Source organism: Notamacropus eugenii, chromosome 5 (genome assembly GCF_028372415.1).
Source record: "Notamacropus eugenii isolate mMacEug1 chromosome 5, mMacEug1.pri_v2, whole genome shotgun sequence".
Lineage (NCBI taxonomy): Eukaryota > Metazoa > Chordata > Mammalia > Diprotodontia > Macropodidae > Notamacropus > Notamacropus eugenii.
The window spans coordinates 84,271,643-84,288,712 of record NC_092876.1 but is presented as its reverse complement, the minus strand read 5'-3'; the positions used below and the strand labels follow the sequence as shown (position 1 = coordinate 84,288,712).

Below are 17,070 nucleotides of genomic sequence, written 5' to 3'. Positions count from 1 at the left end.
AATAATGCTGTAAAAATAAACAAACAAAAATACTCTGAAAGACTCAGAAACTCTAGATCAATGACCAACCAAAGGAAGGAAGGAAATAAACATTTATTATGCACCTACTATATGCCAAGCACTGTGCTAAGTGCCTTACAAATCCTATTTTACATGACCTCACAACAACCCTGGGAGGCAGGTGCTATTATCATTTCCATTTTATAATAGAGGAAAAGAGAAAAATACTGGGTTAAAAGATTTGCCTAAGGTCACAGAGCTAGTAAGCATCTAAGGCTGAGTTTGAACTCAGATCTTCCTGACTTCAGGCCCAAGGTTCTATTCACCACACCATTCCAGATGCCTCTAAGTCCTCACTAGAAGAATGATGAAGCAAGCTGTCCTCTTTACAGAGAGACAAGAACAAGACAAACATATTAGGGTGGACATAACCAATGTGGACATTTGTTTTGCTGAACTTCATACACACACTTTTTTTTCACAAAGGCTTTGTACTTTCTTTTTTCCCCAATGGGTAGAATGGGCAGATGAGGGAGGAAAGGGCAGCACCCCCCTCAAAATTATGCACCTCTAAAAAACACAAAGAATTCTAGAGCTAGAAAAAATAATATAAAAATTCATCTGGAAGAACAAAAGGGACAGAATATCAAGGGAACTAATGAAAAGAAATGCTAGGGAAGATGGCCTATCTCTACCAGATCTCAAATTGTATTATAAAGCAGCAATCATCAAAACCACTTGGTACTGGTTCAGAAATAGAGGGGTATATCAGTGGAATACATTAGGTACACAAGACACAGTAGTTAATAATTATAGCTATCTACTGTTTGATAAACCCAAGGACCTCAGCTTCTCAGATAAGAACTCAACTGTTTGACAAAAACTGCTGGGAAAAATGGATAATAGTGTGGTGGAAACTGGACATAGACCAATGTCTTACACTGTACACAAGAATAAAGTTCAAATTGGTACATGATATAGGTATAAAGGCTGAAATTATAAACAAATTAGGGGAGCAAAGGATAGTTCATTTGGCAGACTTATGGAGAATGGAGAAATTTATAACCAAACAAGAGACAGAGAACATTAAGAAGTACAAAATGGATAATTTTGATTACGTTAAACTGAAAAGTTTTTGCACAAACAAAGCCAATGCAACCAAGATTAGAAGGGAAGAAGAAAACTGGGAAAGAATTTTTACTAGTGCCTGTGATAAAGGCCTCATTTCTAAAATATATAGAGAATGGAGTCAAATGTATAAGAATACAAGTCATTCCAATTTGACAAATGGTCAAAGGATATGAACAGGCAGTTTTCAGGGAAGAAATTAAAGATATCTATAGTCATAAGAAAAAATGCTTTAAATCACTATGGATTAGAGAGATGCAAATCAAAACAACTCTGAGGTACCACACCACACCTATCAGATTGACTAACATGACAAAACAGTAAGATAACAAATGTTGGAGAGGATGAGGGAGAGTTGGAAAACTCATTTATTGTTGGTGGAGCTGTGAGCTGATCCAACCATTCTGGAGAGCAATTTGGAACTATGCCCAAAGGGCTACAAAAATGTGCATACCCTGTGACCCAGTAATACCGCTTCTAGGGCTGTATCTCAAAGATATCACAAAAATGGGAAAAGGTTTCACATGTACAAAAATATTTATAGCAGCTCTCTTTGCGGTGGCCAAGAACTGGAAATCGAGGGAATGCTCATCAATTAGGGAATGGCTGAACAAGCTATGATATAAATGTAATGGAATACTATTGTGCTAAAAAGAAATGATGAACAGGAAGACTTCAGAGAGGCCTGGAAGGACTTAAATGAACTGATGCTGAGTGAAAGGAGTAGAACCAGGAGAACATTATACACAATAACAGCCACAGGGTGCAAGGACTGTTTCTGAAAGACTTAGCCCTTCACAGAATGTAAGAACTTAAAACATTCCCAAAGGACTCTTGATATAAAATGCCATTCAAATCCAGAGAAAGAACGACGGAATCAGAATGCAGAATGAAGCAGACTATTTTCTCTTGTGTTACGTTTTATTTTTCTCATGGTTTCTCCCATTCATTTTAATTCTTCTATGCAACATGACTAATGTGAAAATGTGTTTAGTAAGAATGTATGTATAGAACCCATACAAGATTGCATAGTGTCTTGGAGAGGGATGAGAGAAAATTTAAAACTTATGAAAGTGATTGTTAAAAACTGAAAACAAATAAATTAATTTTTAAAATGCAAAGAAGAGAAGAGAAAAAAGACCAGAAAAGAACAGAAGATAAGAGAAGGTATAGAAAAGCAGGACAGCTTTGAAAACTACAGGTTTGTTGATCTTATTATATGCTCAAAAAATAAAAGCAAGCTGTTTATAACAGAGATCTCTAATTTTTTTTTTTGTTTTATGTACTGGTATTTAAGTTCAGAATAAAAATAAAATTTTAAAAGAAGTCAAGGTGAACCTGTAAGATCCTGGCATTTTCATCAAAATGTCAGACATCCACCCAAAAAAAGTATTTGGGGGACTTTTTACTTGCAGTACTAAGTCAACATGTATTTATTAAAAACTTGTTAGTGGGCTAAGCACTGGTGATACAAATACAAAGATAGGGGAAAAACAATCTTTACCCTCAAGAAGTTCACAGTCTAACAGAGGAGATCACATGCAACTTATGTGCAAACAAGATAGAGATAGGATAAGCTGGAGATATTCACAGAGTGAAGACACTAGAAATAAGATGCATCTGGAAAGGGTTCCTGCAAAAGGTGGGATTTGAGTTGGGATTTAAAGGAAGACAGGGAGGTCAGCAGATGGAGATAAGGAGGCAGAACATTATGGGCATGGAGGACAGCCAGAAAAAATGGCTGGAGCCAAGAGATGGAGTGCTCTTGTTTGTGAAATAGCTAGGAGGCCAATGTCATCAGATCATAGAATACATGGATGGGAACAAGGTATTAGATGATTAGAAAGGTAGAAGGGGCTAGGTTTTGAAGGACTTGGAACACCAAACAAAAGTTTTCTATTTGATCCTGGAAGCAATAAGAAGTCACTGGAGTTTACTGAACTGGGGGGTAGGGTGGGTGTGAAGAGAAGACATGGGGGAGAAGATGGGCTTTAGGGATATAATCTGACAGCTGAGAGGAGAAAAAGCTAGAGTAGAGAGAGACTTGAAGCAAGGAGACAAATCAGCAGGCAACAGTCTAGGCATAAGGTGATGAGGGACTGCACCAGGGTAGTGGTAATGTCAGAGAAGAAAAGTGGGTATGCACAAAGGATGTTGCAAAGGTAGAATCAACAAGCCTTGTCAATAGAATGGATACAGGGGGAGGAGGGAAATGAGAATGAGCAGTCGAGGATGATAGCTAGGTTATGAGCTTTGGTGACCAGGAGGATGGTGGTGGCCTAGATGACATGAACAAAGTTAGGAAGGAGGGAAAGGCCTGGGGAGAATGGGAATTCAAGACTGGACATGCTGAGTTTAAGATATATGTGAGACATATAGTTTGAGATGTTTAAACGACAACTGGACATTCAAGAGTGAAGGTCAGGATGACATGTAGATTGCAAGCTTAGGTGACTAGGGGGATGGTGGTATCATAACAGTAACAGGAAAATTAGGCATGCAGGAAGGATTTTGGAAAAAAAATTAAGAGTTGAGTTTTGAACATGTTGAGTTTAAAATGTCTATAGGATATCTAGTTTAAAATATCCAAAGGCAGTTGGAGATGTGGGTCTGGAGATTAAAAGAGAGGTTCAGGTTGAACAAATAGATTTGAAAGCCACGAGCACAGAGATGATAATTAAATGTACGGGAGCTGATGAGATCACCAAGTGAAATAGTAAAGAGGGAGAAGAGAAGACAGCCTTGGGGGACATGCGCAGTTAACAGGCATGACTTGGATGAAGATCCAGCAAAGGAGAAGAAGTAGTCAGATAGGTAGGAGGAAAACTTTGAGAGAGTGGTGTCGCAAAGTCTAGAGTAATGAGAATATCAAGCAGAAAATGAATGACAATGTCAAAAGCTGCAGAGAGGTCAAGAAAAATGAGAATTGAGAAAAAGCTATCAGATTTGGAAACTAAGAAATTACTGGTAACTTTAGAGAGTGCAGTTTTAATTGAATGGTAAGGCTGGAAGCTAGTCTTTAGAGTTAAGATGAGAGTGAGAAAAGACGGGGAAAGCAATGATCATAGACAGCCGTCTCAAGGAGTTTAGCCACAAAAGGTGAGGGGGAACAAATATGGGATGATAACTAACAGGGATGGAAGGATCAAATAAGGGTTTTTTGAGGATGGAGGAGTCATGGGCATGTTTTCAGGCAACAGGGAAATAGCCAATAGGGAGAGGCTGAAGATTAGTGAGAGAGCAGGAATGATAGAGAGAGCAATATGCTGGAGAAGAGAAATGTCCGTGCGGATGAGTTTGCCTTGGCATAGAGAAGTCTTGTACCCACTGAGGGATTGATGAACTCTGATAAAAATGATGATATACTGAGAAGCAGAATTGCTCCAGAATTATAGAAATTCCCAGAAGAAGATGACAAGACAACCTTGTAATATGTCACGCATCAAGAAAGATTAAGAACTTTATCCAAGAGATAAATATGCTTCAATGGCTTAGAATTCACTTGGTATAAACCCAACTGAAAACCTATGCATTATAAACAAGGTTAGATTGGAAAAATAAACTGTTCATTAAGGGCACACAATAATAATCATAATGACAAATCATGGTGGAGAAGGGAATCACTTTTCTCATCACCACCTGGAATAACTGGTAGTGAACTGCTGCCAATAGGCAGACAAGCACCGGAGCCCTGGAAATGGCAACATCTCCAGAGCAGTGGTCTTGCTTTTGGACCAGCTCTCAGGCCATTATCAAAGGAGTAATTCCAAGGGAGAAAAGGTCAGCCTTTCCTACCACCTGCCAACAAGTTGCTACCCACAAGGCCAGGAAGCCAGTCTAGATGTGCTATAGTAAAGCAAGCAGGCAGCATGTGCCTGATAGGTCAGGCCACCATCACCATTTCCCCTCACACCCTAGTGGAGGCAGTCCAGGACCTTTAATCCAAGAGGCCTGGGTAAGGGCAGGACTTTTGGCACAGTGCTCTCAGCCATCATCCTGGGAGGCTACCCCTGAAAAAGCTGCTGAAGTCCCAGAAAAGAGAGCTTTTGTCACCAAAGTCCTTGGCACTGTTCAACATCAAGAACCAATATGGTTCTCAGGGGAAATGACATGAAAGAAGAGGCACAATTATCGGCTTTACCTCTGTACCCTATGGACCACAGGACCTTTCCACCTGACTTGCAGCTGAAACCTTTCATATGAGTTCTCTTCCTCATCAGAGTGTGAGCTCCTGGAAAAAAGGGACTATCTGACTTTACTATCTGTATCCCTAGGACTTAGGACACAGTAAGCACTTAGTAAATGCTTTATTCATTCATTAATATCCAATATAATAAATGTGAACTCAAGAAAAATTTAAGAATGTGTTGAAATCTTGTGAATTTGGTGCCAAACTATGTAGAAGTGACTACAAAAAGAAGATATGTTGCACGTTAAAAAGTTTTTTTAAAGATAAAGAAAGTAAGGTTTATTGTATAAGACAATCAGCAAATTTAATTTTTCTTACTTTTTCCCAGTTACTTTGGATACCACTGTGATCCAAATCCTTTGTTTTACAGATGAGGAAACTGGAGCCCAGGGAAGTTAAATGATTTTCTCCAAGTCCCAGAGGTGATATGCATGAGAGGTGGGATTTGAACTCAGGTTATCTAAGGGGTCACTGCTCTTTCCATTGTCCCACACTGCCTCCCTCGAGTCAGAAGACGTGGCTTTGTCAGTGACTAGTTGAATAATCTCAGGAAAAATGTGATAATGTAAATCTGTAAAATGTGATAATGCCCATACCATGCGCCTCACAGGGCTGTTGGGAGGATCAAAAAATCAGTCACTTTTTAAAGTGCTGTTATGTCTTTAAAGCCCTTTGTGGTGAAGCCTCATATAAACATTGGCTGCAATGAGTATGGGACATGGAAAAAGCTGTGAATGCTGGAGATGCTGGGAAGGACAAAACCAATAAGACTTGGTGACAAATTGGACATGGGGGAGCAAGGAGAGAGATGAGTCAAAGGGACCTAAGGTTTCTATGGACCTCCTTATACTCAATCCTCATGCAACTCAAATCTCTCTGAATGGGTCTGAGGGAGAAAGACTTTCTCCTATGATGAAGGAGCTATGTCCAGATTCACCCTCCCCCCATCCATGAATGCATAGGTGCATAGGTCCTTTGCTCATAAAAGGGACATTACTGATTCCACTATCAATGTTAACTTTCTTTTAGAAATGAGAGTAGGCTACATAGAGCTGCTTTCTCTTTTTCTATTTCCTTCTGTAGCTAACCAATGATTAGCATACCTTAGGGAGAGGACTAGCCAGGCGACAGAGTTTTTCTCAGCCAGGTTAGTGCCTCTAGATAAGATACAAACATAAAGAGATTATTCAATAGGAGCAGCCTGGGACTAACTGAATTGGTTGTTTTTCCTAAGGAATAGGGTCAATTCTAAATGATCCTTGGCTCCTCTTCTTATTTCTAAAGGCAACAGGTAAGAGGAAGAGTCTGTATAGGAAATCATCACTTACCTGGCTGGACAATAACAATGACCTCTGTGGTGGCTTGGTGTCCTGCTGTATCAGTCACAGTGAGCTGATAGGTGTAGTCTCCTTCTTGCATTGCAGAAAGTTGCAGGGCTGGGGTTCTCACACCCTTTGTATAAATATAAACACATGGAAAAGTGGAATCTCCAGCTATAACATGCGACAACAATTCCTACTCTGATGGAAATCATTTATCCAATTTCCTAGACCTTATGTATAATCAAGGCTGTGCCTACTAATTAAATGATAAACAGTAATGCCAAGTCAAACATTTGGGGATCATCTAGCTCCATACTTTCTATCCATAAGTAAAGTTCCTGACTTCTTCAGTACCAATATACATCTGAATAAAGTCTCAGCTTTCCTGAGGCAAAGGAAGAGCTCAGCTATAATGAGGGGTTTGAGGAAATGTGCAAAGAGGGCAAATATTCAAATCAGAAAAACCACCACAAATATCAAGCTAAATGTAAAAATATGATCTTTACAAAAGCCCTCCCCTTCCACTGAGGGCAGACTCATCATGCTTTTAACAAAATTTTTAGAACAAAACACCAACACTTCCCAATTCTGTGTGTGTACTTTATGACCTCATTGATTTGTTCAAGATTGGCAACATCAGAAAAATAGTGCTAAATAACTAGAGTCAGCTAGTGAGGTTATTCTCATCACCATCCATCCCCCAGACCTCACAAACCCCAGACAGAATCTTAGAGTTGGAAGGGACTTGGTGGGCTGCTTAGTCTGGCTTTCTGTTTCCTATACATGTGTCTTCTACACTATGCATGATGGTAACTTCCAGTGACAAGATCATGGCTATTTCAGTAGGAAGTTTGCTCCCTTGGTGGACCCCTCTATGTTGGAATGCTTTTTCTCATGCTGATCAAAACATGCCTTCTTGTGATTTTGACCTACTCACTTTCTCTAGCTCTAATCTCTGGAAACAGAGAGAATAAGTTTGCTTTTCCTCTTCTAGGTGGATACTCTTTAAAAAGCCACCATTCACTTAAAAGAGAGAGCAAACTTATTTTTAATGTGCTAGGTCTTTTGCTTAGCACTATGGAAACAAAGATGGAGATAACTCAGGTTCTGCCCTCAAGGAGGTCAGGGTGGAGGAGGAGATAGGACATGACACATTTACATAAGTAAAATACGTAAGATGTGAAAAGGGCAAAGGAGAACACCCAAGTCATCAAGGAAAATTTGATGAGGTAGGAGAGACTTTCAGCTTGGTGAGGATTCCTCTCTTACTTTTCTCTTCCAAACCTAATTATCTTCTGATTATAAATTTATGTTCACATGCAATTAAAAGACACCGCAAGCTCTCAGAAGACTGTTAAAAAAGGGGGGGAGGAATATGTTTCTGTACACAAACATAACTTTTAAATGAATACTAGCAAATATAATTGAACAGTTCTTGGAAATGCTCCCTGCATAGGTTGTGGCCACTCTTACCTGCATGTCCACAACTTTCCCTTTGCTGCTTGGGCTGAGAGACCACTCATAGCTGGCAATGCCATGGTCATCGGTGCTCTGATTCCCATACAGGGTGATGGAGTTTTGAGGAAGGGTAATCACTTGGTTGGGGCCTGCATTGGCCACAGGAGGGTAATCCACTGCCTTGTTCACAGTCAGGCTGGCAGTGGCTGAACTGCTGGCTCCAAATGAATCCATCACTGTCAGACTGCCAATCAGGAGGAAGGAGAAAAGGGCACAGCAATCAGAAGTGGGCATTGAGTGAGAGGGGAACCATGGCAGGATTTAAAATTCAAGGCATAGGAAGGTCTTGATAGTATTAGAAAAGGTCCTTGTGGCCTTAGCCAGTTGGGAGAACAGAGATAAAGCTCCGGCACAGAGGCAAGGGCCCTTTCTGAACCTCATGTTCTCTTCAGAAAAAAACAGAAGAAAGCTTCAAGGAAAGGACATGACACAGCAGGGCTCCACACTGTTTCCTTGATATCATATATACATTTTAAAAAAGGCCTCAGACAAAAATAGGAGCCAGAAAGCAAGGGACCAATGACTTGCCTAGCACTCGGAACACAGTAAGTGCTTAATAAAGGCTTGCTGATGGACTAGAACAAAAGAGGAGAAGCCCACACGGCAGAGGCAGGAGGTTGGCACAAAAAAGAATTCCTTCACAGAGCAACTCAACAATGCCTAGTTTGCTTGTTCTAAATATAATTCACAGGAATGAAGTTTTTAACAAAATTGCATTGATGTTTGTTTTTGCATCATGGTCACTTTTGGATAAACAATGCTCCTGCATTTCAGAATTTCTGAATTTCACCTTCTCTTATAACAAAGAAAAACAGTTAAGCAAAAGACATTTGATAAAAGGAAAACTGTTTGCAGGATGACCACAATGAAATAAAGGAAAAACCTCTCTGAAAGACTTTAGGAAGGTGCCCAGGCCAGTGGCTGAGTGCAACTTCAGAAGACTGGAAAGGAAGAGGTTCTGGCTTAGCTGAGCCATAACACAAAGCACGTGTGAAGACCCAGCTAGTGGCTCATCTGCTTTGCCTGACTGCTCAGTTACTAGGAAGTGATGGAAAAGCAAGACAGAGAAAAAGACAGACAGAAAAAACATCAGTTAAAGCAGAAGTTCTTAGTTTTTTTGCATCCTGGACCCCTTTGACAGTTTGGTGACACCTAGGGATCACTTCTCAGAACGTTTTTAAATGCATAAGATAAAATACATAGAATTACAAAGGAAAAGATTTATATTGCAATATAGTTATAAAAAAAGTTGATGGATCCAAGTTAAGAACTCCTGAATTTAAACAAAAAGGAAATGAATTTAATACATACTTAAAAATAAAAATCAAACTATAGATAACAGAAGTTCATGGTTTCACATACAATCTTTTTTATTATTTGATTTTTTTAATTTAATTTTATTCTGAACTTAAGAAATAAAACCAGCATTACCATAACATAGTAGAATAGGAAAAAAATGGCTGTACATTAAACTGCAAATCCATCGTATGCAACTTTCTATTATTCCTTGAAAATATATAATAAAGTTACCATGTAACTTTTTTTTTCTTTTTTTCTTCCATCCTCCCATCTTGTCCAAGGGCTGGCTACTATTAGACCTGTGTGTGTGTGTGTATGTGTGTTAATGTGTGTATGTCTCTCTGTGTGTGTATGTGTGTGTGCGCACGCACGTGTGTGTGTGTGTGTGTGTGTGTGTACTTCCAATTACCAATTTTTTCTCTGGAGGCAGAGAGTGCCTTCCTTTATAGGTCCTTTGTAGTTAATTTGGGTATTTGTAATAGTCAAAATGACTTGTTCACTCAGTTATTCTTATAAATACCGTTGTTATTATATACAATGTTCTCTCGGTTCTGCTCATTTGTCCAAGTCTACCCATGTTTTTCTAAGATCACTGAGCTCGCATCTCTTACAGCACAGCAGTGATCCATCACAATCACACACCACAACCTATTCAGTCATTCCTTAATTGATGGGCATCCCCACAATTTCCAGTTCTTTGTCACCACAAAGAGAGCTGCTATACATATGAGGATATGAGAGAAGGTTCTTTTTCTTTTTTCTTGATCATCTTGGGAAACAAACTTAGTAGTGTTATTGCTGAGTCAAAGGATATACACAGTTTTATAATTCTTCGAGAATAATTCCAGATTATTCTCCAGAATGGTCGGACCAATTCACAATTCCACCAATAGTGAATGAGTCTCCTGATTTTTCCATATCCCCTCCAACATTTGTTGCTTTCCCTTCCAATCATTTTAGCCAATCTGATAGAAGTAAAATGATATTTCAAAGCTGCTTTAATTTGCATTTCTCTAATCAATAATGATTTAGAGCATTTTTTCATATGACTATAAATTGTTTCAATTTCTTCATCGGAAAACTTCCTGTTTATATCCTTTGACTATTTATCAACTGGGGGAATGACTTATTTTTATAGATTTGACATTGTTATTTGTCTATTGGAATGTGTGGTGATTATTTAGTTCATAATTAAAAACAAAAGCAAAAAACAATTAACAGATACCAAGCCAGACAAATGTAGGCAATGAGGAATTACTTATGCTGTACCTTTCAGGTGAACAGTTCATATAAAAAGAAAAACTGACCTTTTCCTGAGGAGCTTAAAGCTTAGCAAGGGGAGACTGTATGTAAATGTATGCATGTAGGTATATGTGCGTATAGAAAAATGCAGACATACATATACACGGTCATCCCATACATATCACACACATACATATACACAGTCTCCCCATATATGCACATATACCACACATATACAATCACACACATATACACATGCATACACACATACACACATGTGCACAGATGCACATGTTTATGTGTATACACACACATACATAAAGCAAATACAAGATAATTTTGAGGGGGAGCAACAGGAAAGGGTATATGCAAAAAGTGGTGCTCAAGGTGGACCTTAATTTTTATTTTTTGCAAGGCAATTGGGGCAAAGTGACTTGCCAAGGGTCACAGAGCTAGTAAATGTCAAGTTTCTAAGGCTGGATTTAAACTCAGATTCTCCTGACTCCAGGGCTGGCATTCTATCCACTGTGCCACCTCACCTGCCCCTAGACTTTGATTTTTAGGGATCATAACAGAGAGAAAAGGAACCACATTCCAGGAATGGCAGGGAGGACAGCCAGTGTAAAGGCATGAAGACAGGAGAGGAGATTCTGTGTATGAGCCACAGGAGCAAGGCCAGTTTGGCTGGCCTGCAGTGTTAAGTGAAGAGGTTTATTAATGCTAGAAAGGAAGTTAAGGGCCAGGCTGTGAACAGCATTAAATGCCAAATAAAAGAGCTTATTTGATTCCAGGAGCAATGACCTACACCTGAAGATGAGCTGGAGTGGATCAGAAACTCGCAGCAGCGAGCCCAAGGAGAAGGCTGCTGTAGTAGTAAAAGAAAGGAGAAGGGGACAGCTAGGAGAGGTGATGTGGAGGCTGACAAGTCAAGACTTAACAAGTGACTGGTTATATGGAGGGATGATGGTTATGAGGAGGATGACACCACAGCTGTGAATTGGGGAGACTACGAGGAGGCTAATGCCCTTGCCAGAGGGGGGGAATTTAATCATCTTATGCCAATCCAGAAAGGTGGACATGACTAAAAAGCCTGGTTCCCTTCATGGCATAGATGGAAGAATGGATGCACTGCCAAGACACAGAAATAGATCAAGTCTCCCAGAAAGTTGGGGACCGATCTAGCACTCGCCCTTTCACCTACAACTGTAAGAGATGATATTTCTGAAATGGACATTTTTTCTAAACTGTAGGAATGGCAAATATACACATGCAAATCAATTAATACAGTGCCCTCTCTTAGAAGAGAAATCCACAGCAGTCATGGCCAATTTTCTCATTCCCTGTTGTTTTCACAGATCTTCCCTCCGATCCTACTAGTCTGTTGCATTAGAGAAAAAGCAAGTTACAGATGGCAAAATAGCAGATGACCATCCTCTCTGCCATTATAACCAAACAGCTTCTGGCTTGCCTACAGAGTTACTATGACCAAAAAGCAGCTAATTACAGAGTTTAGGAATGATGCTACTCTTATGCAAATTAAGGTGGAGGAAGGGAAAAGGTGAATGAATCACAGAATTTTAGAGCTAAAAGGAATCCTAGAGAACATCTAATTTAATCGCATCCTGCAGCTAGGGAAACTAAGGCACAGAAAGGACACCTGCTCCTTATCTCAAATTAATTAGCATGTTTCAGTATGTTAAGAACCAAATTTAGTCTCACTGACATTTAAGGAAAAAGTAAACATAGCCAATACAAACTATAAAAACCCAACAGTCTTAAAGGAGAGGTGAAAAGTCTCTTAAGCCACCGCCTTAAACACTAGCTGACTTTCCTGGTGATGAGGGGACTGACCATGTTTCATTTCTCCAAAGCCACAAGAGAAGGCAACAGAGAAGGGTAAAGAAATATGCTGTTAATGACCTCCTTAAGCTGGGAGTGACAATGAAGTCCCCGATGGAGCAGGAGAGGAGAAGGCCACCATCAGCTATACTCCATTCTTTTCCCTGGTAGGAATTCTGGCAAAATGGGACTGGAGGGGTAGGGGTGTGTGGGGGTAGGATGTGTGGGAAGGCAGAGACAAATAGTCTTATACATACTGGAGATAAATCTACTGGTAGATGCTAATCTAGTGGTTGGAGATCCCTGCCTTCAATAGTCATCATGTTAGTTTTGTGGCTTATCAGGGATCAGAGAAAACTGATGGAATCTAAGATGGTATTTTCAACCAAAGTCTACAGTAGATTTCATCTCAGTTTAAAGTCTGTTGAGCTTCTCCTAAGGTAGCTGACTGGACTGTGACTTACCTGAAGGTATAGTTTCCCGGGACCAGGTTGGTCAGTTTTAATATGGCTGTGTCTTCAGATACCTTTTCTTCTCTCAGGGGCCCCTTCAGTTCTTCCCAGTGGAATCGAACAATTTTATCATCATCTGTGCTTTCTGATCACAAAGAAACCTCACATGTACACAGGATGCTCTCTTTGCATATCATTCTTATATGCAGTAGGAACTACAGACTATCTCTTGAAAGTATTTTTCTCCTAATAATGCAAGAGTATTAAAATGGTCTAAGAATCTGTCCCTGCAGCACAGGTATAAGCAACCTGTGGTCTAATGCTGCTTCTTCCAAAGGCAATGACTAGCAGCCTTCTATCCACTTCCCTCTCCATATGGCATTCTTTTTCTCTCTCTTCCTCCCCCTCCTCCTATTCTCTTTCCCCATCTTCTACCTTCGCCTCAGAGCTGCCAACAGCACTGCTGAATGAAGCTGATTGGTAGTATTAGAGACTACAGAGACCCCTGTAACAAGACAATCCACATGTACTAGGAAAGGAAAGCTGACCAAAATCTTTACAGAACTCAATCAAGCTTATCTTATGAATAGCCTAAAGATGTATAACATTGCCTGAACAGTGGTGAAGGGTCAAGAGTTGTCTGTGCTTTATCCTTCAATAGAATCTACTTCCAGGGACAAGAAAACACTGTGCCACTCTAGGAGAAGATACACAGGAAGCTCAGTGAGTGGCACAGAAAGCTCTCCAGGTAAGGTTTCTGCATCTGTCTATTATTCATTCTGCTACCGTGGGAAAAATTCTGGTGATATTAACATATTCTCAATTTAAGAAGTAGGTACACAAACTAGGTGAAATGTTAAAATCTTGAAACTCCAACTAAAAGAATTTTAGGTAACTGTGCAGCCTTCCCACCCCTAGATATAGATCAGCTGCTTTAAATCCATTCTACTTCTCTGGCTGGGGGCTTCAACCACCTTGTGCTGCAAAGGAGCAGCAGAGGGAGATTCACAAGGACCAAAGTGATGCCCTGGGGCTGCATGCCATGAACCCACAGGGCACTCACTCTGGCAGAGCAGGGAGATTGCCGACTGCAGAATCATACACTAGGGAAAGTACTTACGGCTGCCATCGATGACTGTGGAAGTAGTTGGCAGAGAGATCTCCTGGAATTGTGGTGACACAACAGCAACAGGGGGCTGATTCACATGGGGCTCTGCAAGAACAATGACCCAATAACATAAGGAGAACACATAGACTTGGTAAGGTAAAGAAGCCACTGGGCTCCAGTGATATAGCTTGATAAGCCTCTCCAAGCTGGTCACTGGGGATGGGGGGAAGAGCATAAGGCTCCTGTAGGCCTTTTCTAGGTAATCAAAGGCTAAGAGATCTGGCTCTTTTCACTTTTCGGAAAGGTCAGGAGACTGTGAACACCAACTTGGAAAAAACTTGCTCACATCCAAATCTAACTTAGCTACCCTTTGGGCTGAGGCCGAGGCCTCTCACTCTGCTACTGTGGGTTAGATAGAGTGTGAATGATGTTCCAGCAGCAGAAGACAGAGCCATCTAGGAGTGGGCCTATGGTGGGTCTCCTATAACAATGATCTTTAGACTACATGAGGAAGGCCATGAATAATTTCCCAACAATCACTCAGTGGCTTCACGTATAGCTTATGAGGTGGTATGATCTTATCTCTACGGATATAATTATTAGCCTTGAATAGCAACCACCTTAAATGGCTGTACACTCCAGGAATGCTCTCTTTTCTTTTGTAAATGATCAATCAGCTTCTATTTTTGGTCAAGCAAAAGACAGACTGCCCACTACCTAGATTGAAGAGCTTAGAACTTCTGAATCGAGGTCTAAAAACGTACAAAGCTCAAGGAGAAAGCTCACAATTCCTAGCTCAAAGTCTCAGTGGGTCATGGAGGTGACCCTAGTTTCTCAGAGACCCTACCAGCAGAGCATGGGTTCTGACAAGCCCTACAAAGCTGTAAAGTCTTTCGTTATAGACCACAACACTGTGTCTAATGTTTGAGAACCAAGCTAACTAAGCACACAGAGGCTCAATACCAAGACAAAAATATAAATAGTCTCTACAGCCCCATTTGGCTTCCTCAGTGATGGATCCTTCATCAGTATTTCTCTTCTGAACAGGTGCTGTAGGTCAGCAATGACATAGGCCCAGAATTCAAGAGGAGTAAGAGATTAGGCTGGGTCACATCTGAGAACCTATCTGATGCTTTCAATGAACCCAGATTGCTGGCTGCCACAAAAGCCTATCTCTTTAGCACCAAGAGAGCTTACCACTGATATAGAATAATCAGAGAAAGGCCTCAAAAACATTGGTCGGATAGTGTATGGAAAAGATAAGCTTAAGAAGGTCACAAGATAAGAAATGAGCAGCTACAATGCCTACTATGTGCCAGGCATAGGAGCTAAGTGCTTTACAAATATTATCTCATTTGAGCCTCATAACAACTCTAGGAGATAGGCACTATTATTCCTATTTTACAGCTGAGGAAATTGAGGCAAACAACAACTAAGTGACTTGCCCAGAGTCACACAGCTAGGAAGTATCTGAGGCTGGATTTGAACTTAGGTTTCCTGACTTCAAGTCTAATTTGGCAAGGAAACGATTGCAATTCTCATTGATGAAACAAATAACAAAGCCAAGGGGCCTGAGATTACAAAGCTCAAGAAAGGAAAATTGATCCCCAGAATAAAATAAAATACCCACACACAGGCTCTAACCTATTTAGCTTTGTCAATGAATGAATGGAAAGGGTTATAAGAACTTCAAGAGCTAGATGAAAAGGTGGCACTGCAACATAGGTTTTGGTTCCTATGGCATCTTCCTCCCTCTGCTCTGCCCCCATTTTTCTAGAAATGCCAAGCAAGAGTTAAAAACATAAAAGAGTTTTCCTGTGATCCACCAACAAGCCAGCTGAGGGAAGAATCTGTTTGAAAGGAGGAAAAGTTGGCTCTTACAGTGAAAGAGGAACAGTGGTGGATGCATGAGGAACTCTCTGTACAGTCCTGAATCTCTGGGAGGAAAATAAATGATCATCCTCCAAGCACCAGATGATAGGTTCTCTTTTCTTTAGACTCTGGCTCTTGGCTCTCTCAGGCCATTTTCCTGAAGCATATGGTGCTTTCTCAGAACAGCATGCTAAGAGAAGTCCTCCCAAACAGTTCTTTAGTAAAATTGCTGGGCTAGGTTCTTTCTGCACAATGGTCATATTACCAATGCCACCCTCTCTTGCAGATTGTTTTAGCTAAAGCCAAAACAGAGACTTTTCCAGAAAGATAAAATCAAGATAAAATCTGAAAAACATTCCAAAGCCTACATTTCCTTCCTCTTTAAACTCTTACAACTCAAGACTGGGATCTACATACCTGGATTTACCGTCACATTCACATATCCCTCCCCGTGAGAATTCTTGCCATGTACAACCACTTTGAATTCATACAGACCCGGGGTGAGCTGTAAAGAAAAAGGAGGGGCCTTATTAGACAATCATGAGGCACCAACAATCTGATTTACAACAATCCTCAAACACAAAACCTTGAGCCCCTGGTTTTAGCATATAATTTATTTTGTATAAATTTTATTTTTTCAAGTGAACAAAAACCTACTTTCTTTCCCTTCAACTTCCCCTTTGACCACTGAAAAAGAAAAAGGGAAAAACAAAACCCTTGCAACAAATATGCAAAACACAATCTTGCACTGGTCATGTCTAAAAACTATTTTCAGCAAACCTCTGTGGTATTCATCACAGAATGAGAAAAAGGGAGTGGGGAAGAGCAGGCCAAGCACTGGACTGGAAATTCAGTTCAGTAAACAATTATTAAGGGCACATATATAAGACACTGTGCTAGGAAAACGGAGATGCAGAGATAAAATAGGACTGACCCTACATTCTGTGAACTCATCTACAGTAGGAGGAAGAAGACAAAGACAATAATATAAGTACAAAGGAGATGGTCTTTCAGGTTAACTTTTTGAAAAAAAAAAAAAGACATGCTTGCATAAGAGATAAGAAAAGAAAGAAATCACCTATTTATAACTGAAGAAAGAAA

The 17,070-nt window shown here is 40.2% G+C and overlaps 1 protein-coding gene across 3 annotated transcripts in view; it reads right to left on the bottom strand.

Annotated features, from left to right (window-relative positions):
* KIAA0319L (KIAA0319 like) overlaps window positions 1-17,070 on the bottom strand; it is an 81,391-nt gene that overhangs the window by 23,570 nt on the left and 40,751 nt on the right. For all 3 annotated transcript variants that reach the window (XM_072610074.1, XM_072610075.1, XM_072610076.1), the window contains 5 exons: window positions 16,387-16,474; window positions 14,110-14,202; window positions 13,002-13,134; window positions 8,113-8,341; window positions 6,646-6,769 (listed from right to left, as the gene is read on the bottom strand). In XM_072610074.1, the coding sequence (XP_072466175.1) occupies window positions 6,646-6,769; window positions 8,113-8,341; window positions 13,002-13,134; window positions 14,110-14,202; window positions 16,387-16,474 (667 nt within the window). The remainder of the gene's footprint in view (window positions 1-6,645; window positions 6,770-8,112; window positions 8,342-13,001; window positions 13,135-14,109; window positions 14,203-16,386; window positions 16,475-17,070) is intronic.